Source organism: Ahaetulla prasina, chromosome 1 (genome assembly GCF_028640845.1).
Source record: "Ahaetulla prasina isolate Xishuangbanna chromosome 1, ASM2864084v1, whole genome shotgun sequence".
NCBI lineage: Eukaryota > Metazoa > Chordata > Lepidosauria > Squamata > Colubridae > Ahaetulla > Ahaetulla prasina.
This window is the reverse complement of record NC_080539.1, coordinates 311349007-311376609: the sequence shown is the minus strand read 5'-3', so window position 1 is coordinate 311376609 and position 27603 is coordinate 311349007. Positions and strand designations below refer to the sequence as shown.

The 27603-nt window shown below is 39.5% G+C and overlaps 1 protein-coding gene across 4 annotated transcripts in view; it reads left to right on the top strand.

Moving 5' to 3' along the window:
- Positions 1 to 27603, top strand: part of STXBP6 (syntaxin binding protein 6) — a 115190-nt gene that overhangs the window by 12823 nt on the left and 74764 nt on the right. For 3 of the 4 annotated variants that reach the window (XR_009152604.1, XR_009152603.1, XM_058162177.1), the window contains exon 2: positions 12728 to 12910. The exons of the other annotated variant lie outside the window; for it this stretch is intronic. Coding sequence is in view for 1 of the 3 variants with exons in the window: in XM_058162177.1 (XP_058018160.1) it covers positions 12757 to 12910 (154 nt within the window). In the remaining 2 variants the exon portion in view is untranslated. The remainder of the gene's footprint in view (positions 1 to 12727; positions 12911 to 27603) is intronic. 4 annotated transcript variants of the gene reach the window in all.

Here is a 27603-nt window from a genome sequence, read left to right as displayed (position 1 = left end):
TCATACTCTATAGCAGTGATGGCTATGTCGTGTCCCACTCCTCCGCTGACGGCCGGGTCAGGGAAATCTGAATCAGGCGTGCCTCTGCAGCTCTGCCAAAGTCCTAGCAAAGTCCTCAGGGCAGGCAGGAGACCAGAAAGTGACTTCAGCAAGATATGTTTAGACTTTGCCTGACTCAGAGAATGCCAGAAAGCAGTCCTTTATATAGGTCATGGGGTGTGGCTCCAGTCTGCAGCTGTTGGCAATTGACCTCCCTCAGGCTCACATGCTGTGGAGGAGGGGGAGGGGTCTAGTTGCTCCGTTTGCCTGGGCATGGAGCCAGAGCTGGGGGCTGGAGATACTTCCTCCTCTTCAGCCTGTCTGGGCATGGAGCCAGGGCTGGGGCCGGGAGGCATACTAGGACATTCCTCCGTGTTCGGAAGCAGATAAGAAGTCCCCGGCTGTGGTGAGATCGGACGAGACACAACAGGCTAACCTTTTTCTCGTCATGTGCCGAAAGCGAGTGCTGGCACCCATAATGCAATGCGTGCCCCCTCCTGCACATCCCCAAAATCAGCTGGCCGGCAGAAGGTGCTCATATGTATGTGCAGTGGAGTTAAGCTTGGCAAGGGCTCGCGTGCCCGCAGAGTGGACTCTGCGTGCCAGTTGTGGCACACGTGCCATAGGTTCGCCATCACAGCTCTATAGTGTGGACCTGCCCTGAGTACCCCCCACCTGCAGTTCATAGTGTCCATCCAGCAGCACTCATAGAGTATTACAGCAACCCCTTCACTTGCTCACTTCCCTCTCCAGCCAACCCATTCTTCCCACCAGCCTGCATGCCTGCAGCACCCTCCCATCCCCACCCCCAAGCTCCTTAACCTGAGACTTCTGCCTCTTACCGTTTAATAACGTGTGTTACAATGGCAGCCAGGACTGCCGGGATTGTCATTTCTAAGTGATGCATTCATATGACACTGTGCTTTATGATTGCATCACTTAGCGACAGCAATCCTGGTCCCAACTCAGGGGTGAAATGCTCCCGGTTTGGACCGGAACACCCAATCCAGTAGTGATGGCAGCAGGTGGTTCAGAGAACCGGTAGCAAAAATCCCTACCCCCCACCGCCCCAGCTGAGCCACACGATCATCAGAGGGTTTTTTTCTTTTAAAAGCATTTTTTCTTCAACCGAAAAAATGCTTTTAAATGTAAAAAAAAAAAGCTCTGATGATCACGCGACTCAGCTGGGATCGTCAGAACCCTTTAAAAGCAATTTTTCTACAACCTCTTTGGCCGAAAAGATTGTAAAAAAATGCTTTTAAAAGGCTCCTCTGGTGATCTCAGCTGAGTTGCCTGATCATCAGAGGCTTTTAAAAGCATTTTTTTACAACCTCTTCAGCCGAAGAGGATGTAAAAAAAATGCTTTTAAAAGTAAAGAAAAAAAAATGGGCCACGCCCACCCAATCATATTACTCCTCCACCCAAGCCATGCCCACAAAACTGGTAATAACAAATTTTACATTTCACCCCTGTCCCAACTGATGTAACCTGAAGATTATTGTAAACCAATAAAATCTTAGCTTTAAAAAAAAGTTGTATCAGATTTTCTTAGGTCAATTGGCTTCTTGTTTGTTGCACTTTGCATTCCGATAGGACCATTTTGAAAAGAATTTAAGAAGTGAGTGCAAAAATGGCTTCTGATAATAAAGCAAGGTGATGGCTTCATTCTTCTAATATTTACTTAATGAATTATGCTCACGTGCTAATCTGTCATCATTTATTAATCTTTCTCAATTATTGTATGAAATATTACTTATGACCTGAATTCAGCTTCTGTGTCATGTACTGTATGTGACTTGAGAAATAGCTGGATGCATTGTATCCAGATGAAATCATATTCATTACTCATCAAAATATGCTGTAAGCAAAATACGTCTATCTCATAACTGATGCAACAGAATGACTAAATATTCTGAAAACAATTTGTAAATTAACAGCGGCTAAATCTAAGTATTATAAGGTTGGATTTTCATTCCAACTTGATTTTCTTTAAAAGAATGTATTAAAAGTATTATAGATGAAAGACATTCTGAGCCATTTATTTAAAAATGAATAAGTTTAATGTCAGTTGATTGCTGTCACTATAAATTCATTCAACGAAATAAGAATATTTTCTTCCTATACTCATTGGGTTTCTTTAAACAGTTTCCTACCCTCAACCTTCAAAATAAGGAGATGCTTAAATTCTGTGTTGCAGTTGGGTTTTTTTCCCCCCCATGTTTGGCTTCCTGCCATTTCTAGAAACTGAGATATTGGTGTTTTATCTCAGTTTCATGCTTGGGATGTTGAGAGAAAGCCAAGTAAATGCCATGGCTGTGATGCTTTAGTGGTATCTCACATTGCAGTAATAGAAAAGGTACTTGCTCATTATTCATTCTGCAGTGAAGAATCTTTCACACCATAGGAATAATATCTCTAATATAAAATGGTCTTTATTACATATGGTGAACAATTATTCCCTTTTCTGCATATTATCCTTTTAAATAATGGAATGATTTATCAATGATTCTATAAGCCCTCTTTTCAGTAACTTTACAGTTATTTCTTTAACTTCTTTCTGCATTTTGCTTGCCATTTATGCCCTGATCCTCTTAGTTTGTCTTGAAATACTGTTATCTAAAACTCAGCTGGGGTATTGCTAGATAGATTCCAAATCTACATGGCTATAAAAAAAACCCTGCTATCTTTACTCATGTTACTTCTTTAAATGTATCGGCCTTATAAAACACCCCTAAAGGGATAAAAATCCCGATACATGAAAAAACACATTTTATTATAGTGTCAGATGGTTCTCATGAGACCATGAAGCAGCTAAAATTCCTTTGGCTGTTTATTCCTTACTGCATTGTGTGAAAGAAGTAGTCTAGCTCTCAAAACAGAGATGGGTACGCATACATGTTTCAATATTCTTATAGTTATGTTGCAAATTTCATGATACGAATTACATTTCATAAAGTTTCATTGTAGGTCAAGGTTATGTATGGCCACTATTGACTATCTTATTTCTCATGCCTGAAATAAAATCTGCAAACAACGCGGAATCTTATTTGCTACATAATTCAATATCTGATAAATGTAGAATAGGTTTTTTTAAAAGCAAAAATCTTTAACACTGTTAATAATTATTCTTGACTGTATTTAACATTGCCTCTTATTTTGGAAACTGCTCTTATTCCGCTATGTTTTCCCTTATGTTCACACAAAAATATTAAAGTTTACTGCAAAAGTTATGATGGCCTACTTTGTATGTAATATTAACATAACGTTGAACAATTGACATCGTGAACTAATTGAAAATAAATTTTGACAAAGCAGTCAACCCAATTACTTATTTTTATTTGAATGTTTGTTAAATTTACTTCAGACCAGTTCAGAATATTACCAATTTCAGGTTAATGTAGCCACACCTTGAAAGTACATGTCTAGTTTCTTTTTCAGGCTTTCAAAAGGAAAAGTAAGAAATTTGTCTACTGAGGCAAATCTTCCCTGATTTTCTGCCTTCACATTCTACAGCTATGTAAACCAAACCTTTAAATTGCCTTTTCACTAGGAGTTCTGAAAAACTCCAATTCTTTTTTTTTGACAATATTCTCCATGATGAGAAATAAATCTGTAGTTGTCACCTATGGCTCAGTAGAAAGATACTGCAAATTGGAAATTGGTTACACATATGGCACAAATTGCCTGCCCCTCATGAGACATATAGTAATTACTAGGTTTTACTTCAGGTTTTGTTGTATGAATTGGATGTTGTAGTTTAGAAATTATGGTTTATGATTTAATTTGACACGTGAACTTAATCAGTTATTCAGTTTAGTTAGCAAGCAATGATTAAACCAAATAGCAATATTTGGGGCTTGTCCAGCACACTGTATTGGCCCTGTCTGCATTTAAAACATGCTTGTTGCATATCTGCATTGCACTGCAATTTATATGGCCATTTAACTCACTGGACATGACTCTGGGTGGATGTACAACTAGCAACTATTAAAACAACTATACTGCTGTGTAATTGAAACTATAATATTCCTGTGAATTGCCCTGTTATCAAACTTTACAAAAGCAACAATGAAAAATCATTGTGACTTTAACATATCGAGAGTGTTTATATAAGACAAGAAATCAGTATGTAAATAGGTTTTTGAGTGTGAAATGCTGATGGAACTGCTGATGAAACATTTTCCAAGGTTTTAATGGTTAACCTTGCACTGTGAATACTTTTTATTTCCTGTTTAAGTTCAAAACCATGGATGACAGCAACTTTCCCTACATTGTGTTAATGACCTTTTCTTGCATAATAATACAAGAGTACCACAGTAAATAGTATTTCACCCTTTTCTGCATTTTGTAAGACCAGCTACCCTGTTTTCCCCAAAATAAGACATCCCCTAATAATAAGCCCAATCGGCTCTTAAGTGCATGGCAATAAGGCCAAGCGCTTATTTCAGGCTTCAAAAAAATATAAGACGATCTTATTTTCGGGAAAACATGGTAGTAAAAAAATGCAGTTTTATATAGTGGTGAATTATCGTTCTGTATTATGAAATCTGCAATCTTATAAATTCTCTTTGAAACTCTCTTAGCAAATCTATTATGGCATATAGGTAAAATAATGGACTATGATCTGGGAGAGTCAGGTTTCAATCCAGCCACTCAGAAATCTTTGTATAAATCAGCATTTTTCAAATATGGCAGCTTTAAAAAATGGGAACTTCAACTCTATGCTGGCTGGGGAATTCCAAATCTTAAAGTCTACACATCTTAAAGTTCGAAAAATATGTAGGTGAATACAGAGATGGCAAAGAGAAGTTCCCAAAGTAGTTGCTCCAAACTTTTGAGAGAATGTGGCTGCTGAACATTTTGATGCTCAGAGGGGTACTTTAGATAGAAAAAAAACCTCCCTCAAAGGTTGTGCATAGCTGTTATTATTATTATTATTATTATTTATTAAATTTTTATACCGCCCTTCTCCCGAAGGACTCAGGGCGGTTTACAGCCATGATAAAAACAACAACAGGATACACATAAAACCATAATTTAAAAAACTTATTTTACAAATGGCAGAATTAAAACATTTATAATAAAACCCAAATTTTAAAATGTTAAAACATTGAGACTAATTAAAATCCTATTAAAATCCTATGCCAGTCCTGCGCGAACAAACAAATAGGTCTTCAGTTCTCGGCAGAAAGTCCGAAGGTCCGGCAGTTGCCGAAATCCAGGGGGAAGTTCGTTCCAAAGGGTGGGAGCCCCCACAGAGAAGGCCCTCCCCCTGGGGGCCGCCAGCCGACATTGCTTGGCGGACGGCACCCTAAGGAGTCCCTCTCTGTGCGAGCATACAGGTCGGTGGGAGGCATTCGATAACAGCAGGCGGTCCCGTAAGTACCCTGGCCCTAAGCCATGGAGCGCTTTAAAGGTAGTCACCAACACCTTGAAGTGCACCCGAAAAACCACAGGTAGCCAGTGCAGACTGCGCAGGAGAGGTGTTACATGGGAGCAACGTGTGGCTCCCACTATCACCTGCGCAGCTGTGTTCTGAACCAACTGGAGCCTCCGGGTACTCTTCAAGGGGAGCCCCATGTAGAGAGCGTTACAGTAGTCCAAGCGAGAGGTAACCAGAGCATGAGTGACTGTGCATAAGGTATCCCAGTCGAGGAAGGGGCGCAACTGGCGAACCAGGCAAACCTGGTAAAAAGCCCTCCTGGCGACGGTCGTCAAATGATCTTCGAAAGACAACCGTCCATCCAGGAGGACGCCCAAGTTGCGCACCCTTTCCACTGGGGCCAATGATTCGCCCCCAACAGTCAGCCGCGGCTGCAGCTGACTGTACCGGGGTGCCGGCATCCACAGCCACTCCGTCTTGGAGGGATTGAGTTTGAGCCTGTTTCTCCCCATCCAGACCCATACAGCTTCCAAGCACCGGGACAGCACTTCGATGGCTTCGTTGGGATGGCCTGGGGTGGAGAAGTACAGCTGCGTGTCGTCAGCATACAGTTGGTACCTCACCCCAAAGCCATTGATGATCTCACCCAGCGGCTTCATATAGATGTTGAACAGGAGAGGCGAGAGAATCGACCCCTGCGGGCCCCCCCATGTGAGGGGCCTCGCGGTCGATCTCTGCCCTCCTGCCAACACCGTCTGCGACCGGTCAGAGAGATAGGAGGAGAACCACCGATAAACGGTGCCTCCCACTCCCAAACTCCCCAACCGGTGCAGCAGGATACCATGGTCGATGGTATCAAAAGCCGCTGAGAGGTCTAATAGGACCAGGGCAGAGGAACAACCCCTGTCCCTGTCCCTCCAGAGATCATCAACCAACGCGACCAAAGCCGTCTCCGGGCTGTACCCAGGTCGGAAGCCAGACTGGAACGGGTTTAGGTAGACAGATTCCTCCAGGTACTGGGGTAATTGACGTGCCACCACACTCTCAACAACCTTCGCCACAAAGCGAAGGTTGGAGACAGGACGGTAATTTCCTAAAACAGCCGGGTCCAGGGAGGGCTTCTTGAGGAGGGGTCTCACCACCGCCTCTTTCAAGGCGGGGGGGAAAACACCCTCCATCAAAGAAGCATTTATAATCCCCTGGAGCCAGCCTCGTGTCACCTCCTGTGTGGCCAGCACCAACCAGGAGGGGCACGGGTCCAGTAAACATGTGGTGGCATTCAACCGCCCCAACAACCTGTCCATGTCCTCGGGAGTCACAGGATCAAATCCATCCCAAATAATCTCAACAAGACGTGTCTCCAGCCCCTCACCCGGATCTACCCACTGTTGAGCCATTCCGTCCCTAAGCTGAACGATGTAATGACAGGTTCCCATTGCTATATTGACTAGGATGAGAAAAAGTTGGAAAAAAATCATGGTCTAAAGACAGACCAACGAACAGCTTAATGTCAGAGTTTGGAACAGCTGGAGTTTATTCTGATTTTAATAACTCATGTATTTTGTTTCAAGTTTGTTGTTGAAACATTTGTAGATCCATACAGATTTCTGGAAGGTAACTAATAACTATATATTGTTGTCTTAAAAAACACTAAGTAGGGTCAGACTTGCTTAATCCTTGGAAGGGACATATTCCTTGACTGTTACATGTAAGCCAGGTAAAAAGTTAAAATCTGATCCCAGTTCAAATGAGACATTGAGCGATTAAAAGAACCCTAATTTAAACATTGCAGTGAAGACTTGCTGCACATACTGTAATTGTTACATTATGTCCCCAAATTCTGGATTACAAGCAACTTTAAATGTACTATATACCTGGATTGTTGCATCATTTGTATTTTTCAAAAATTCATAATAACAGCAACAGAATAAGAAAAGAAACAACAATAATAAAACCATCCCAGGGCTATAAGTAAAAGGAAAAAAAAGATCCTGAAGGTATGGCAACCATTTCAATTTAGTTGCCCAGAAAACTACAGGTATTAATTACTATGAGCCGGGTGACTTCATGTTCTACCTTTCTGTATTCTATAATTTCTCAGAAGTAAGAGTTTAATGAAAATTACTTGCAAGCAAGTATTTATAGGATTGTAACCTGAGGCCAACATTTATATGGTGAGTTTTATTATAGACTTAGTGAATAAAACTACACTTTTTATAGATTTAATGCATCTTTTTTTTTAATTCCCTCCCCTCCTCCCAACCCCCTCAATTGCTGTTCTCTGGTACTTATGACATATGTAATGCCTTAAAACATATGTACTTAAGCAATTGTTTCCTGAAATGCTTAAAATATCTGGATGTTTACATACGCATGATTTTGAATGCATTGTGTTTACTTTCCAGTGAAAAAAAAAAGACTTGGCTGAAATGCAAACATCTGGGCTTTCCTGGAAAAATATCAAGAGATAAGAGAAAAAAAGAGTAATATATTTAAAACAAATTGAATAGTTTTTTAATACCACTGGAAGTGTAGCTTACTTGTATATTTGTATGTTTCTTGCTGAGAACTGCCATTCCATATTAAGGTTGCTATTGTAAATAGGTAGAACTATCTTTTCCATCAGCATGTGATGTACCTTCCTTGCAAAAAGAGTCATCTGAAACAAGATGGGTGGCAAATAAATTGAATGAATGAATGAATGAATGAATGATGGGAGTACCCACTTTTGATAAGGCCATTCTGGGCAACAAGTTATTATGTCTTGAACAAGAAGCACCTGAGTAGCAGTAAACTGGTTTTCTATGCTGCAGTATCAAAAAAATAAAACAGATTCATAATGAAATTAATAAACTTTCTGTATATTTTTTTCATATCCCATGGCACTTTACAAGCTTTTTTATGCTTATGATTTGAGTGCTGTTACATATCAAGGTGATCAACGGGTCCATTGCTAGGCACATTTATTAAAATGCTGGTAACAAATGAAATAATGACTCAACATATTAGTAATATAGGCAGTGCAGGTTGCTTAGAACGGGAGAGTGACAACAGCTTTGGATCAAACTGAACCTGAGCAGCATCTCCATGCCCACAGTTCCCATAATTCTTCAGGATATGTGAAAGGGATGAGGGAACTAAAAAGGCCCAAGAGATGGTAGGGAGCTACTGGCAAAAGACAGGAGTTGAAGATGATTGAACAGCTGCTAGAATTGCTATTAGAACTTATCTAAGGGGGCAAAATGTAACTGTGTCTCCACAGATAGTGACTCAATGAATGTTTCAGATGACTTGGTTCCACCTTGGAAGAAGTTCCACTGAGATCGGGGGAGTGGGGATGTCTCTCTAACAATATGCTGTCCATCTAGCAACTAATGTTGCTCATATTTGGTGTACATTGAACTTTGACCTTGATGCAGAACCAGTGGAACTTATGGGAGCTAAGCTTCCCATACTTTGAGAGGAGTTTGATCCTGTTGGACCTGAGGAAATGGACAAGCAGTTGCAGCTGCTAGCTCGGCCACACCTGTATTAGATCCCTGCTCTTTCTGGCTGGTTAAGGCTGCCTGCATTATTGGGTCTGGTTAGTAATTAATTCTTTCTTGAGGGAGAAAGTGATCTTACTGGCTCTTAAGAAGGTCTTGTGAACCGTGTCCTCAAGGAACTAGAATAGAATAGAATAGAACAGAACAGAACAGAACAGAACAGAACAGAACAGAATAGAATTTTTTATTGGCCAAGTGTGATTGGACACACAAGGAATTTGTCTTGGTGCATATGCTCAGTGTACATAAAAGAAAAGATACATTTATCAAGGTATCTTTTTTTCATCACTTGACTTAATCAGGACAGTTTTTATCTGATCTCCAACCTTCCCTTTTTAGGGAAAGTTGTGGAGAAAGCGATCACTTGGTAGCTTCAAAAGACCCTGGATGAAGCAAATTATCTGGACTCTTTTTTAAAAAATAATTTTTATTGCAACTTTTCTTTATACAACAGTAGTACATAATCAACAGACTGTGTCATTTTTATATACTTTGGATCAACATTCCATACAATATATATATTATTATACATTCAATATCTAATCCTCAATAGCTATCTGGACTCTTTCAATCAGGGTTTAAGATGGATTATGGGAAGATAGCACCATTGATTTCATTTTTAGATTAACTCTGGTGGGAACGGTCTAGGAGTAGTGCATCCATCCTTGTTCTTTTTGACCTCTCAGCAGCCTTTGATACCATCAATCATCATATCCTTCTGGATCAGTTCTAGGAGTTAGGGATGGGCAGCACTGTATTCCATTGGTTCTTCTCCTTCCTCAATTATTTATTCATGTTAAGGGCTGTATCTGTTTCTTGCAGTGATTGTACATAGAATGAAGTAGTTTACACATTTTTCTCTAGTACCATAGCCGTTACCCCATGCTGGTGATAGCAATTTTGATAATCCTGATTTCTTTTCTTGGTCATAGAAAACTTTAATACAGGACTATTTTATAAATTACCCCATTCTGAAGCCCTGACTGTGAAGCAAACTTATTGGAAGGAAATGTTTATGAAAATTTCTGTAATTGATGTTTTGTGCCTTTTACACTAAGAAAGACCCTGAATTTTTTTTTTCCCCACGAGGGGAGAACATTAAAAAAATAAAATTGTGCCATAATCAACCTTCTCTTCCTGTCAGGAGTTGGTAATTCCAGTTCAAGCCAGCCCTAGAAATTCTCCTCACAGGTCTACCTGTTTATGGGCAAGAGTAGTGCAAAGAACCTTTGAATATTGAATACTTGTTTATTAGTTTATTTTATCCCTTATTTTTTATAAATAATTTTGTAAATAATTCAAGATAGAAAATATACCTAATAATCCTTCCTTCGGTTTTCCCTACAACAACAACTCTGTGAGGTGGCTTGAACTGAGAGTGTGTGACAGGTGCAGTGGTCCAAGTTCACCCAGCCAGCTTTTATGCCTAAAGTGGGACTAGAATTCTAGCCTAATGCCATAATCAATATATCAGACTGATTCTGAGGATCCATGTTGTAAGGAACGGAACATTCTTCTGTATGTTAAGTATTTCAGCTTTCTTGAAAATTTACAAATAATCTAGATGATGGTTTGGATTTTTAATTTAATGAATTGTGTTGAACACTTTTTGGTATAGTTCTTTAAAATCTATTTTAGCTAACCATCAAGAAATGGCCATAAAGATAATCTATACATGGCATAGTGAGTGATAAAGAGATTGGCACATATAACCTTCTTGGGTCGTAATGACCAATTAGTCTTTTTGATTATTGAATGTTTTGAAAGCATTAGGAAAGTCAGCACTCTTTCATCAGGAATCCTTTTGGTTTAATATCCATATTTCCTAAGTCACATACAGTAATGTGTCATTAAAAATCAATAATTAAGGTTTTTGCTAGATTTGTCATTGCATTACAATAGAATATCAAAGTGTAGTTTCACAAAACCAGTAACATTTCAAAGTGTACAAATTGTTCTGAGAAATTAATGCCAAATAACAAAGTCCCCGTTTTGAGAGTTCCTTTCATGTATTCAGCTCAACATGAAAGGAACAGGAACACATAGCAGAGAAGAAAAGAAATGTAAACTAACAAAAGTCTCTTGGAGAGAATGGTTTCACTTTGAACAGGACAGGCAGAAGAGTAATCAAACTCCAGTCCAAAGTTCAGAGTCAGGTTTGTCAGCCAGTGAATGATCAGAGTTCTGCAAGCACTGTTCACAGGAATGCCACACCCCAAAGCAGGAAATCATACAGTTGCTTCCAATGAAGAAGCATGGCTCTAGGCTGCCTTTTAAATCAGGCTGCAGCCAGCTGTCTTTAATCAAGAGGGCTATTCCTTTACTAGGCAAGGAGCTTCATTGAATATCTTTGATCTATTCACTGGATACAAGGCAGTGATGAAATCCAAATTTTTTTACTACCAGTTCTGTAGGCATAGCATGGCAGGCCTGGTGTGGCTTGGTGGGCATGGCGGGGAAAGGATACTGCAAAATCTCCATTCGCTTCCCCACTGCTAGGGGAAGGAAACTGCAAAATCCCCATTCCCTCCCCACTCCTGGTGGAAGGATATTGCAAAATCTCCATTCCCACTCCACTCTGGGGCCAGCCAGAAGTGGTATTTGCCATTTCTCTGAACTTCTGAAAATTTCTGCTACCGGTTCTCCAGAACCTGCTGGATTTCACCCCGATACAAGGGTTTGGAGGTCTTATTTCATCATCTGACTTCTCCAACTATCCTGATGGTTCCTGTGTCAGATCAATCTCAAGTGATTCCTGACTTGGTATCTCCTGAGGCTGACATTCCACTGGGTTAGTTGGAACAGGTTTTTTTGGGGGGAGGGGGAAAAATTTGCATCTTGGGCCATGACACTGGGTCTCATCAGGGTCTTGGATTGTCTTCCTTTCAGTCAATCTCTGCTAATGATTGGATCATCCCAATATATATATATATATATGGTAGAGATCAAAAGAGTCCTTGAGCTGGATCTGCAGAAAGACAGATCCAAGGTATGAAATCATTGTTATGAAAGCTTCTGCAGTAGCTCTTTCTGGTTTCTCACCATTCTCCACTGACAATCTTGAGGTGCTTTACCATCAAACATCTTGGAAGGGGGTGTTGATAAGCATGCTAGACTTGGAGCACCACTATCCATGCATGGACATGGCTATCGGGATCGGTTTGCCTCTTTTTCTGTTCTTCCTTGTAGACATATTTTGCACTTTGTGCTTTTAATTAATATCTTTACCAAACACACAGAGTAGCCTGAAATGACATTTAATGCATGATGAAATTTATCAGTGGATGGGCCTACTGAGATTTGTATAAAAGTTGCTCAGTTATTATTGTTCAAAGTTCATCTGAATTCACCTCATGTTTAGATACTCTGGGTTTTTTTATGCCATGTGTGAATATTTAAATTTATCACTAATATCTGGCCCTCTAATTTGCTAATTCCTCATATCATTGTATTGAAAACCCTTGTTGCTTCATCTTTGATTGTAAACTGTTTATGTAAAAAAAAAAGCCAAAAAGCCCCTTCCCTTCAATATTAGCCCTCAGTTTCATCCTTTTGTATTAAAGATAATAACCATCCAGACCCAAGTTGTCCAAGCTGACTCTAGAGCTCTTTCTGTTGTTCAAAATGGCAGATTGTTCTAGATTTGAATAAGTTCTTTACTATTTTAGTTGTATGTGTGTACAGGGGAGGGGCAGAAAGCCAGTTTATTACATAAATATTTCTTCAAAAATGTAATACTTGCTGTACAAATTCATTTTAGGAACATCTTCCATCTGTGTCAGATTTATAATGAGTGCCAAATCTGCTATCAATAAAGAGATTTTTGCACCACATGATGAAAGGATGCTGGGTGCAGTCCAAGTAAAAAGGAGAACGAAGAAAAAGATTCCTTTCCTGGCAACTGGGGGTCAGGGTGAATACTTAACCTACATTTGCTTGTCAGGTATGCTAAATCATTTTGAAATCCAGCTATCCTTTCAGTTTGTTTGTAAAAGTTGATTGATGTTGTCTGTGGATAAAAATAATGTGGCATCATGAATTTTAATTAGGCAATTAGATGAAAAACCAGAACACTTTCAGTATTCCTATATTTAAATTATAAAGGGAACGTATGGACAGAATTATGTCATGTGATGGAGTCAGTAATATACTTACATAGTAGTATACTTTCTCAATATTTGGCCATATTCTTCACAAGTTCTATTCTTTCAGGCATTAATGTGGCCTGAAAAGCCCTGGGACCACAGTGGTTAAAGTGTAGTATTGCAAGCAAACTCTGCCCACAGTCTGAAGTTCGAGGGTTCAAGGTTGATTCAGCCTTCCATCCCCCCCAATAATCTGAGGATCCAGATTATTGGGGGGCAATATGCTATAAAGCACTATGAGGCGGATAAGGCCACATGTCATTGCTAATGTGTCAATGAAAGAATGGACCTGGATTTTTGGTATTGCATTAAGAAATTTCTGTATGTATATTTCCTATGTTCTTAAAGGAGACATTATCATACATACTTGTAGATCAACCAAGAATTTTGGGTGCCCAAATAGACAAAAAAATGAGTTCATCTTATCTGCATGTATAGAAAGCATAGGTATTCCTCAACCTACGACCGTAATTGAACTCAAAATTTTGGTCATAAGTCATGATGGTAATAAAGTGGGTCACCATGCGACTGGGCAGGCATCTCTTTTATGGCAGTTGTTAAACAAATCCCATTAAGTGAACCCATTGTTTGCTACGGCACATGTTTTGCTGGAAACTCGAAGTAAGGACCAGTTTATGGCAAAAATTGTTTTGTAAATTGTGATCATGTGAACTACAGGGCACTGCAAATGCATCAAAAGGAATTGAGTTTGTAGATCATATACTAGATAAATGCAAAGGACCCAATGCAGTGTGCTGTTGAGCTTTCCAGATTATAAATGGTAAGTTCCAACATTGTATTGTTTGTGTGTGTGTTAGTGCACAACCTTTAAGTAACTAGACCATTACAGTATGTTCCAGAGTATATTTAAAATGCATAGAATAGTCTATTGCACTGGTTTTGTTGGCTTGTTGAGCTTTAGTGTGTATGTGTTGTGCATGGTTTCTACATGGTCTAGTTTCTTGTTGATAACTGGGCTTTTCTCTTTGCAAGTTAAGAATAGCTGACAATCGATGAAATTATCACTTTTAGAAAAAGCAAAGAAAGAATATTGCTTATCCCAATTCAAAAAGAGTGCAGGCAGATTACTCTGTAGAGATTTTTTAATATATTTCTAAGCTGTGAAGTTTACTGAATTGTCTATATCAAGGATTTTTTCCTGCATAAAGATGGAATTTTCTCCTCTGCCCCTTTGCTGTTGTTTAAATATATATGTATTGCAGTTGTTAAACCTCACCAACCTGTAAAACTATAATGGTGAAAGATTCTCCTCTACTTTTCTATAGCAGTAATATTGAAAATTGTAAAATTTATATCTAAGCATACATTTAGGCTGTTAATAGTGTTGCATGTATTTGCTGCTCTGATGAATACCACTTCATTCCATTGCATCAGTGCTTATTTTGCTTGTCAAATTGGCAGTTTAAGCCTCATTGCTTTTACCTAATCAATTTGTATTTCATCTTGAAAAAGCTTGGGCTGCTGAAAGTTTTCTTTTGGAGGAGCTTGGCTACTAAAGCAAAACAAAATCAAAGTTACCTTATTTACTTGTATACCTGTCAGCTTGACATCAAGGGTACCAGGCAAGTCCTCATGTTATTTTTCAGCACTTTTGGAAACTCACGGAGATGGTTGCTTCAATTAAAAAGAGCCAATATGAGTGATCTGCAGACAAATCATGCAGAACCAACTTTATCTTCTTCAGATTGATTTAATATATCAAGGGAATGACAGAGATAGTATAACTACATCTCAGAAAAGTCTTTTGAGAAAGTCTCTCATGATATCACCCTTAGCAAAATAAAAAATTACATGTTGGATGCTGGATGAACGTACGGTTGGCTGAATGACTATTCCCAAATAATACTTGTTAATGTTAAGTTTCATTTCAGCATGATGGGACATATCAAGTTGGAGTCATTTGTAGCAACGATTTCGGTGAGAGTGCAAAGGCAATATTTAACACATTTGCAGGTTATACAGCAAGACATGGAAAAATCTAGACAAGTTTTAGCAATGGACTGAAATTAACAGGGATAGAATTTAACAAGAAGAAATGTAATGTTCTACATCAGGCAAAGAAGAATATAAGTATAGGATGGAGTTAAAGGATGGAGACAACCTCCCTGACAGATATATATGTGAAAGGGACTTTGGAGTTCTTGTTGCCCATATATTAAACAAGAGCCAATATTGGTATGCATTAATTGTTCTACTTTACTCTGCCTTCAGGTCAGACCCTACTTGTAATATTGTGTTCATTTCTAGATACTACCATTCAAAAAGGAGAATTAGAGAAGTTACTCCCCAAGGTGTGGTGGAGAGTCTGGAAACAAAGCCTGTGAGAACCAGTTAAATGATATGGTGGATATATCTAACCTACAAAATCTGATAACAGTCTTCAGCTATCTAAACGGCAGTCATATAGAAATGATTTTCTATTGTCCTGGAGGGCATGACCAGAATCAGTGGGTTATAACTACAAGAAGGGTCAGATTAGAAGTCTAAAGGAACTTCTTGATTGTATGAATTGTCCGCCAGTGGAATTGATTTCTGGACAGAGTAGTAGTGAGTTTGCTTTTGCTGAGAATCTTCAAACAGAAACTGCATGGTCATTTGTTAGATATACTCTAGTAAATCCTATACTGATTGCGGAGTTTAAATAAAATAAGGTCATTTCCAGATCTATGATTCTTTGATGAAATCTGCTCTGCTCTGAGAACTCTGGCTCTTGACTTATTTCTCACCCAGCCTCTGTTATGATCTTTTTTTAAATGACACTTCATTTTTATAAACTGCATTGTAGACTCACTTGAAGAGAAAAGAAATACCTTAAATGTAAAAATAATCATAGTATCCTAATTCTTTTAAATTGTATGAATTTATATATTGTGCACCCAGTTCTAAAACAGGAGATTAACCCTAAAAAAGAACAGCTTGCCAAAGGTCTCTGTATTTGATGTGTGTGTTTTCCACAAAAATATAGTGGTGCAATCAGTTCCACAAATTCTTTTACTTTATTTTACAGTGCTTATAGTCCTCCCCAGTTACAAAGTATTCTGAATGGCATAAAGCATCAACAAATAAAAACTCAAGGCAGTCAGAATAACCATAGAAACAAAAACAGCAAATATAAAAGCCCAACAAAAGCCAAGATAGATAGCCACTGTTAGTCATCTTGGACTGAAAGTGCTTTTAAATAAAATTATTTCCATGTGTTTCTGGAATTGCAACAAAGTGTCAGCTTGTACTTTCTTCTGGAAAGAGCAGGCTGTTTGTTATACAGAAGGCCTGCCGTTTCATTCATGCTCTGGGACCTTAAAGATTGGAGGGAATTTTCAGCAGATGTGCGCTCTCTATGATCAGACTAAACATGCCAATTCAATTCTGGCAATTGCCTGATATATCCTGGTGCTGTTCTGTTTAGAGCATTAAAATAATAGCTAGTACTTGGTCTTAGAAGCCTAGTGGCAAACTAATGCCACAGCTTTAATATTAAGTGTGATTCTTTATTTGACAGGGCTGTCTTGCCCATGATCTTGTCGCCATATTTTGTATCAGCTGCAGCTTCTAGCTTGTCTCCAAAGACAAGTTGCAATGGTCCAGTTCAGTAAAATTGCTGAATTAGGCTGAAGGAGGATTGCTTGTCCTAACCAGTTTTGGTGACCTTCCAATATTTTAGTTGTAGTTTTTCTAATGGAAAGTAAACAGTAGAGGATCAAAGGGGAGATTTTATGATCAAGGAGAAAAAAAGTATATGAGGAGGGAAAAAAGTTACTAAGGCATTTGATCATGGCTGATTCTGGAAAAGAATTGGAAAGCTGTGGATCTGCAATTGTGAAATTTTACAACTTCTAGGAAAGAAATTTGGAAAACCAGAGGAGACTAAAACTTTACTTTTTGAGTTATAAGTTCATATTCTGCAGTTGAGCTTTTGACTTATAAATTATTTTGGACATAGAGTTTGAAAGTGGGGATTACTGTTTTAGAAATCCCCATTACATGGTGAAAAAAAAAACCTTTAGTTTTTGTTTTGCCATCCTGAAATAGGATGGTGCCCACAATTATGTATATATAATTGTTAGTTATCAAGTTAGTGGAATAGCTCTTTTAATGTAAAAACATAGCTGTTTCTCACCTATTAATTGGTTTCAGTCATATCATGAGTCATGAAAAACTAGCAGCATTCTATTCATGCTATGAGCAGTATCTAGTTCAATAGAGGTGGACTTAAGAACAGGAGAAACTAACTGGCTGCTGCTTGGAGGCATGTCAATCAAAACCTGTAGAACTTGCCAAAATGTTCTATGTCATCATCATCCATTCTCATAGCTGATTAGCAGCAGGATACTCATTCACTGTTTAAGTATGCCTATTCTTAATTTGTCCTTACTGTGAAATGTAATTTTCTACTTGTTAGAGGAAAGGAAATCTACAGCTACAAAGATCAGATCATGTAGGGATTGGTTTTTCTTGGGACACTCTAGGGAAGTGAAAGCTGGACAGGCAAATAGAAAATCCGTGAGAATATTATCAATAATTACGAAAACAAACAGATAGTTCCTAGAAAAATTGAATCCAGAGTTGTCAGTCAAGGCACAAAGGCTCTTGTTATAACTTTTGGACACATTTTACAAAGATCTAGCTCTTTGGAGAAGTCTACAATGCTGAGAAAACTGGAAAAATTGAGCAAGAAAGTGGATATTGGCAGGAAGGTGGATGGACTTGATTACAACAGGCATGAGTGGACTTTAAAGACCTGAAGGGCTAGATTTGGGATAGTTCATCCTGGAGAAGATCTATTATGTGACTGCTAAGAGTCCGAACTGACTTGATAGCGCATAATCTAAAGAAAATGAAATTCAAGTTTTAGTTTTAGGAGAATGCTAAGTTAGTCATCTTAAAGTCAAACTGGTTTTATAAGCTAATTCAGGTAAGTATACAGCAAATACCTATAAATAATTTCTTGTCAAGGAACTTGGCCACATCCCTTGACCTGGAAGAAAGTAAAGTTCTATCCACTACCTCTGAAACAGTTGTGCTTTTCAAACCAGTACAGAGGCTATTTTATTTGTAGGCCCTGTATAGGAGCCTTTATATAGTTATTTCTTGTGAGCTAAAATTTAATACCCCTTTGTTTGAAATTCAACAACTAGGATGGATCCCAATTTGGATCCTAGAAATAGCATATATGGCTCTGACTTTATAGGGTAACCTTGTTTTTAATAACAGACTCACCTCGATTGTGATGGCCTTTTCATCCACAATGTTTCATCAGAGTTCTGTGAAAAGCCTTCCCAAGGATTGTTTAAAAATCCATTTCTCTTGAAAACTTGCATTCACTTTTATTACCATTTTCTTAATAAAGGGGAACAATAGCAGCACTCCTCCAATCTTCAGGCATAGATATAATCTTCATATACATGTTTAACAAGTCATTACCTTAGCATGGATAAGCAATTTCAGTTAACCACTTAAAATTATTGTCGTACTTACAAATTTTCAACACTCTCACAGCATTCATGAAGGTTTTTTTCTATCATTTTGTTTCCACCTTAATATTGTTTCATTTCAATTTCACCCCAGACTTTTCATTATTTTTATTTTTAATTCTATTTCAATCTGCTGAAGTTTTTAGCCCTTCTCATGGCTCCAAAATAATTATAGATTCTCCATGTAGGTGGGAACAACAGTCAGGCAAGGGTTAACTTGTCTGTCAGCTATGAGGACTGAGTCTGCAGAATTCTTAAGCCCCGCCTCTTCCTGTTGGCCTCCAGTTTTTTTTGACTCGGTCTAAGCTGAACAGACGTGTCTTTCAGTTTAGCCTAATTTGCACACCTTTTTTTGCCAAAATTTTAGATCTTTAGTTGGATTTTAATTTCTCTTAACATCTGCCAGCGAGAAAGACTCTTAGTCTGATACTGCTGAGGGATGCTTAGTGCCATCGGACTGCCGGTCGGCAGTTTCGACTGAGCAGCGGCACAGCATGCTTGAATAGCTGTCTCAGGGCTCCCTGTGACTAGGTCCACTCTAATTGGGTCGAGCAGAAGCTGCGATTTAGAGCCATCACTCAGCAGCATTTGGAAGCGTGAGGACAATTCCGTGCCATTATTGATTGCATTTTAAGCCGGACGGCTAGCGATCAGTGGGGCAAATCAACATCACAGTTTTCCGCTTTGCCCCAGCCAGCTCCAATCGCAATTTCGGCATTATCGAGCCACCAGCGACTCGCAGGAGGGTGCAGCGAGTAACTGAATTTATTTCTTGCAATCCTCCTAACAGGAGAGCGCATTAGCGGGGAGCAACTGACTGTACAAAATGGAGGACGCCATGCGGTCCAATTTGACGCGAACAGTGCCCTCAAAAGGCAGGTCTCACCACGATAGTGATCCGGGAGGGAACCTCAGGGACTCATCATCACCCCAAAAGGGCCAAGGGTTCAACAACAACAACAACAACCCTCTCACAGTAAAAGGTCTCAGACTGCTAAAACAAAAGAAAGGAGACACAATGCCTTAGAAAAGGCTGTTCTCAGAGCCCAGCAACAAGCTGAAAAAAGGGCTACCTTATCATCAACTTCTGCACACCCTATAATCAGCCTGTGGATTCCTATTTTTACACACACAAAGAACAACCTAAGTGACATAGATTAATAACTTCTGACATATAGTTTAGTTATTCATAATTAAATCTACAGCTTTAGTTCATGTATGTCTTCCACAATTACACTCCTGAAGATCAGACCATTTCCATTCAGTTTTATTATATTCTTCTGTTTTATTTTAGCTTCACAATCACAAAATATACTGTATCTTTCATTTATTCATCCATGACCTGTACTATTTATGTTTTGTATAGTTCAAGTTTTAGATGTAAAGAATCTGGACCTGAAACTTGGCTTATTCAGCCTCTGTCCTCATATCTATTAATCTTTAAATGGAAAGACATGAAATACTATCCATAAAGTAAAAAACTTAGATTTATTGAAAATCTGCTGTACAGCCAATCCCAGTTACCTGAGATGATCAATTTCTCTCAAATCTTCTTCCCTTTTATAAGGGCTGAAATAGCATCAGTATGTTGATGATACCCAATTATATATCATCATCCCAAGCCAAACAGAAAATCTACTGGAAGTCTTTAACATAGGACCTACAAGTTGTGAAATAGTGGGAATGAGAGTTCTACTTTATTCCAGCAAGTTGGAATTGTTAATGCAGGTGTCCTCAGTTATAAAGTTACATTCAAAACTCTTGCATTTCCCTTAAAGAGCAGGTTTGTAGCGTAGAAGTTTTGTTAGATTCAGGGCTCCTGACAAATTTGTTTATTATGCAAGGACAATATCTAAAGTAGTAATATGCATGTCACTGATCAGTGCCTACCATCTTGGTCTTCCTTTCATAAGAATTGTATGATTTGTTTAATCTCCTCTGTTTACTTTATCTACTTTCATTACCTTGATAAGCATATTTTCCCTTAATCTATCATCTGTTCACATCCACATATTCAACTTATGTGAATGATATGAGTAAATGAGCTTGGTGATCACAACCTTAAGGGAATATTTGTTTTCATTTATCCCAGGATTGATTAATTGGTTTTTTTAATGGTACTCAACCTATATCAGTTCCACAGCCATATAAATGTGTTTAATAAATATGAAATCCTTTTCACTACAAAGGTGACATTTATTGTTGTTTATTACATAATGACTACTTTCATACAGTTGGCAAAGCTGGTTCTTGAGTTGCTAAACTGGAGCCTTCAGTTTCTTTCTTTAACATTTCTGATCTTAATCAGCTTCATGTGAAGCTTCTATCAGCTTTTCTTTCTATTTCCTTCAAGTATTTACCATGCATTGGCTTCTCTCACTTGACAAATTGGTTTTCTATTGTTCTTTTCAGTATGTCACTTTATTGGTTTTCAAAAGCTTCCCTTAATTGACTTTTTCAATAAGGGTTCTTCACTTACAATAGATAAATTCTCTTGCATCTACTTCTTCTGTCTATCTGTCTCCCCCCCTCCCCCCCCCCGTCTTTTCCACTGTATTGACCACATAGCCCTGTTTCATATTAGTTGGCACTTTAACTGATGTTAAATGTTAATGTTAATGTCCTGCAGGTTTGAACAGTCAATGAATATAGAATATAGTTCCTGTATTTTATTCTATAGAAGTACAGAACTATGTGCATGAGATTCTGCAAACCTGAAAGAAACATTTTTGTTGATTGAGGATTGATATCTTTTACTCTGTTATCATCTGAATATAATTCAGCAAATAGTTCATGAAATATGAGTTTTGTTCTGGAATTTACTTTGTGATATGCAAATACCTAAGTTATTACCGTATTTTTCAGTCTATAAAATGCACTTCCCCCCCACCCACCCCAAAAAAGTGGTGGAAATGTCTGTGTGTCTTATAGAGCGAATGTTGCCGAAGCCTCACCCAAAAACTCATCCACCAGCCCCCACTTTTCAGCCTCTGCCTCCCAGCAATTTGCCAACATGTTACCTAGCCTGTAACAAAATGTTCATAAACATTTTGTTCATAAACACAACCTTGGAAAACAAACCTTCAACCTCACTCTTCTTGAATGTTCATTATTATTTGGGAATACATTGGAATAGACCAACCTATGTCTGACTTTTATAAGACTAAAAATAGAACTGTAAGTTACCATTTATCAGAAAAATTTCCTGAAGGCGTCTTGCATCAGCAAACGCAAAGTTGTATAATCAATATAAATCTCAGTTTTCTATATATACAGTAGGTGGAAGTTTCATTAAAACTTAAATGGTGAAATACAAAAGTAAAATTATGAAGAATTTCTATAATGATTCTGCTTTTTTTTGAAATGTTGATCATTTGTAAAGTGTTACTGGATTCAGTAGTATTCTATATTCAACATTAAATACATGTCCTCTCATATTTTAGAACTAGAATGACTTTTTTTCTCCTACCTGCCTGTTTCTTTTTCCATACTATAGTTTAAGGCCCTTCAGAAAGAAAATATGGCATATCACATTAGACTCTCATCTAATGTGCATATTAGTTCTAAGGATATAAAAAGATTCAATCTGTTTTCTCATTCTGACAAATCAGATTTATAATTTGCTGTCGTGTACGACAGGAAAATTATAGAGATTATACTATAATTATACAGACACTGAATGTGCTTCAAAGCTTGTGAGATATGTTCCCATAGTCATTTTCAGTTATGTATGTACAGCATTATGTAATCATACAGGTTTATAACTGCAAAAGCAATTCTACATATAATATATTATACAATGTCTATGAAAATTGAATTAATCAGTGTGCAAGCACACAGGCATACATCCCATATACTTTGGGCCTTTTTTATCTACTCATTCCCAGATTGACTGAACTGACAGAAACCTCTCATTACAGTGTTTCTATTTTATCAGAATTCAACTTATATTTTTGCATAGGAACACAACCCCCCCTCCCCTGAGTCCTGCTTTGCTACTTCATCATGGCAGTAGGAAGTATTCCTGGGTGAAATGAGTAAAAAACATCAGGAGCCAAGAGTATATATTCATACCACCCAAGATATTACGGCCATTCCAGCTTTCCAGCTAAATCAAGCAGGCATTGGGCAACATCAATACAGAAAGTAGCAATAGGAATAGCACTTAGTCCTATATACTGCTTTACAGCTCTCTTTAAGCGGTTTACAGTGTCAGCATATTGCCCCTATCAATCTGGATCCTCATGCTAGAAACATGTTCTCACTTTAGTCACAATGACAAAGAGATGAATTCATACAATGGTAATGGTAAACCATTCCTATATTTGTGCAAAGAAAACCTTATGGATAGAAAATAAAACATGATTGATGATGTAATGTTGAATGGTGGGAAGGCAAGTCAGATCCTCAGATTGGATAGCACTCAACATGATGCTGAAGATGAGCTCAGGAACTTTAAGATTACTAATAGTGTTTATGATGTGGCTAGATTAAAATCATCAATGCTGATGCTGCCAGGAAAAGAAAATTTAAAGCTACAAACATAAAACATAAAACATGGAAAGAAGCATAAAAGTGCAACACATTGAAAGATGAAACAACTACAAATTGACATCAGCAAATTGAGATGGACTGGATTGGACACTCTCAGTCAGGAGATCACTATGTTTATTACTCATAAACATAAAAAAACAAGAAATGAGGTTACTTCTATAGTTAACAAGCTTATAGGAAGAAGAATACCTGGCTACAATGCTATCAATGACTGAATAATATTGATTTGACTTTGTGGACATCCCTTTAATATGACAATCATTCAAGTTTATGCTCCAATCACCAGTGCAGAATAAGAGGTTGATGACTTCTATGATCAGGTTCAATTCAAAATCAACAGCATGTGCAAGCAAGATGATATTGTTTGTATTGGTGAGTGGAATATCCTAGTTCCAAATTCAGAATGTGAAAGAGGAAAATGTAGTTGGATTTTATGGTTTAAGAAAACAATATGGAGCAGAAGACCAATTTACCAGTTTTTACCAGTCTAGTGATTTCTACATAGCTTATACTATCATCAAATATCTAAAATGAAGTCTCTCTATAGAATAAAATTTATTTATTTATTTTACTTGTATGACATCCATCTCGCCTATAACTGACTATATTATTGACTATATTATTGCTAAAAGGAGATGGAGGAGCATAATTGTAGCATCAAACACATGGCAAGTTGGTGACTGTGGTACAGGCCACAAACTGGTCAGGTGCAAACTCCAAGTTAAGCTAAAGAAGAAGAAGAAGATGAAAACCAGTTTCCACAATATGATCTTGAACATAATACCCATCATTTTTGAGGAGAACATCAGGAATTACTTTGAAGTCCTAAGCCTCAATGCTAGACAGCAGAGGATTCATTAAGATGACCAAGCCATTAAAAATAAATGTGAAAATAGGCTACCAAAAATAGAGAAGAACGCAAACTAATGTCAGAATGAAGTGTGCAAATTGCAAAGAAGAGAAGGGAAGCCAATATCAATAGTACTTAGACTTATACACCGCTTCATAGTGCTTTTACAGCCCTCTTTAAGTAATTTACAGAGTCAGCACATTGCCCCCAACAATCTGGATCCTCATTTTACCCACCTTGGAAGGATGGAAGGCTGAATCAACCTTGAGGTGGTGAGATTCGATCTGAAGAAGCCTGCAGTACTGCACTCTAACCACTGCGCCACCTCTTGGCCAAAGCCAAGAAAGACAAAATTCTCAGAAAGCAATTTAACCAAGTTTCAGAGAGCTGTTAAAAGTGATTTATGGGAGCAGTTAAAAACACATTGAGAGTGGAAGCAATCACGGAAAAACAAGGAGTCTTTCAAAGATCTCTGAACTCAGAAGGACATTCCAGGCATCATTTAATATTCCAACTAGAATATTAAATGATGCCAACTGATGGAGAATAACTAACTCAAAGGAACACTATGCAGTAGAGATGTCAATATCTAGATACTTTAGAAGATATTCCTTACTTACTGTATAAGAACCTCTAGTACTAGAAAACGAAGTTACATCACCACTCCATGCCAATTTAGAAAACTATAGGAACTGATGGAATACCCACTTATGTATGACAAGCAAGAGAAGAAAATTCAGTCAAGATTCCAATCAACTTATACCAGCAATTTTGGAGAATGACATATTAGCCAACCGATTGGAAGTCTACATTGCAACATCAAAAAAAGGGTCTTACAGCATGTGCAAACTAACATGGAATATCCTTCTGCAGACTGTTGCTACGTTGGCAAAAAAAGTGTGAAAAGGCCACATGCTCTCCTTTAATTTATTCAATTTATACGCAGAATATATATTAATAAGTATGGTTTTCAAATTGAGGAAAGAATCGTGAATAATCTGCGCTGTACTGATAGCACTACTTGATAGCTGAAAATGCAAAGGATCTGCAAACCATAGTACTAAAATTCAGCACAGTGAAAAAAATGGAACTAAAATTAAATATAAATAATAATAATAATAATAATAATAATAATAATTATTATTATTATTATTATTATTATTATTATTAATAATAATAATTTAATTTGTATACCGCCTTCTCCTGGAGGACTCAGGGCGGTAAACAGGCAGATAAAATAAAGACAATACATTCAATAAAAACAATATTTTAAAAAACTTATTCCAATAGCCTAAATTTAAAATACAATACAAAATATAAAATAAACCCCAATAAAATCCATATTTAAAACCCTATTAAGCCAGTCCTGCTCGAAAGAATAGATATGTTTTAAGCTCGCGAAAAGTCCGGAGGTCTGGAAGTTGTCAAGTCCTGGGGAAGCTCATTCCAGAGGGTAGGTGCCCCACAGAGAAGGCTCTCCCTGGGGGTCGCCAGCCTGCACTGTCTGGCTGACGGCACCCTGAGGAGGCCCTCTCTATGAGAGCGCATCGTCGGTGGGAGGCATGTGGTAACAGAAGGCGGTCCCAAGATATCCCGGTCCTATGCCATGGAGCGCTTTAAAGGTGGTAACCAACACCTTGAAGTGCACTCGAAAACCACAGGTAGCCAGTGCAGCCTGCGAGGATCGGTGTTATATGGGAGCCACGAGTGGCTCCTCTATCACCCGCGGCTGCATTCTGAACTAACTGAAGTCTCCGGTGCACCTCAAGGGAGCCCCATGTAGAGAGCGTTACAGTAGTCCAGGCGAGAAGTGACGAGGGCATGAGTGACCGTGCATAAGGCATCCCGGTCTAGAAAGGCGCAACTGGCGGACCAGGCGAACCTGGTAAAAGCTCTCCTGGAGACGGTCGCCAAATGATCTTCAAAGGACAACCGTCCATCCAGGAGAACCCCAAATTGCGCACCCTCTCCATTGGGGCCAATGATTCGCCCCAACAGTCAGCCGCGGTTGCAGCTGACTGTACCGGGATGCCGCATCCACAGCCACTCAGTCTTGGAGGGGTTGAGCTTGAGCCTGTTTCTCCCCATCCAGACCCGCACGGCCTCCACACACCGAGACAACACTTCAACAGCTTCATTGGGGTGGTCAGGGGTGGAAATGTACAGCTGGGTGTCATCCGCACAGTTGATAACTCACCCCAAAACCACTGATGACCTCGCCCAGCGGTTTCATGTAGATGTTGAACAGGAGAGGCGAGAGAACCGACCCTGTGGCACCCCACAAAGGAGGCGCCGAGGTCGACCTCTGCCCCTGCCAACACCGTCTGCGATCGGTCGGAGAGATAGGATGAGAACCACCGGCACGGTGCCTCCCACACCCAATCCCCCAACCGTCGCAGCAGGATACCATGGTCGATGGTATCAAAAGCCGCTGAGAGATCAAGGAGAACCAGGGCAGAGGAATAACCTCTATCCCGGCCCTCCAGAGGTCATCCACCAATGCGACCAAAGCTGTCTCCGTGCTGTACCCGGTCGGAAACCGGACTGGAACGGGTCTAGATAGACAGATTCATCCAGGTACTGGGGTAACTGGTGTGCCACCACACTCTCAACAACCTTCGCCACAAAGCGAAGGTTGGAGACTGGACGATAGTTACTCAAAACAGCTGGGTCCAGGAAGGCTTCTTGAGGAGGGGTCTCACCACCGCCTCTTTCAAGGCGGTGGGAACAACACCCTCCCTCAGAGAAGCGTTAACAAACCCCTGAGCCAGCCTCGTGTAACCTCCCGGGTGGCCAGCACCAACCAGGAGGGACACGGGTCCAATAAACATGTGGTGGCATTCAGCCGCCCCAGCAACCTGTCCATGTCCTCGGGAGCCACAGGGTCAAACTCCTCCCAGATGGTCTCAACAAGACTAGCCTCCGTCACCTCGCCCGAAACTACCCAGTTTTGGTCCAGACCGTCCCGAAGCTGAGCGATATTGTCAAACAGATACCTGCTGAAATCCTCAGCACAACCCTGTAAGGGGTCATCGCAACCCTCCTGGTTAAGGAGGGAGCGAGTCACCCTAAACAGGGCGGCTGGGCGGTTCTCTGCTGACGCAATGAGGGTAGAGACATAGGCCCGCATGGCCTCCCTCAATGCCACTAGATAGGTCTGAGTAAAAGACCTAACTAGTATTCGGTCAGCTTCGGAACGGCCGGACCTCCACGCGCTCTCTAGGCGTCTTCTCCGGCGTTTCATCTCCCTCAGCTCCTCGGAGAACCAAGGAGCTGGTTGAGATCTACGCTGGGTCAGACGCCGCAAAGGCACGACACGGTCCAAGGCGCCACCGCGGCCTGTTCCCAGGCTGCAACAAGCTCCTCGGCCGAGCCGTGGGCCAGATCGCCAGGGAGCGGCCCAAGCTCCATCAGGAACCTCTCCGAGTCCATCAGTCACCTGGGACGGAACCAACGTATTGGTCCCGTCTCCCTGCGGTGAGGAGCAGCGGTCCGAAAGTCCAGACGAAGGAGGGAGTGGTCTGACCATGACAGAGGTTCAATGGCTAATTCTCGTACTTCCAGACCACTCAACCACTGTCCAGAGACAAAAATC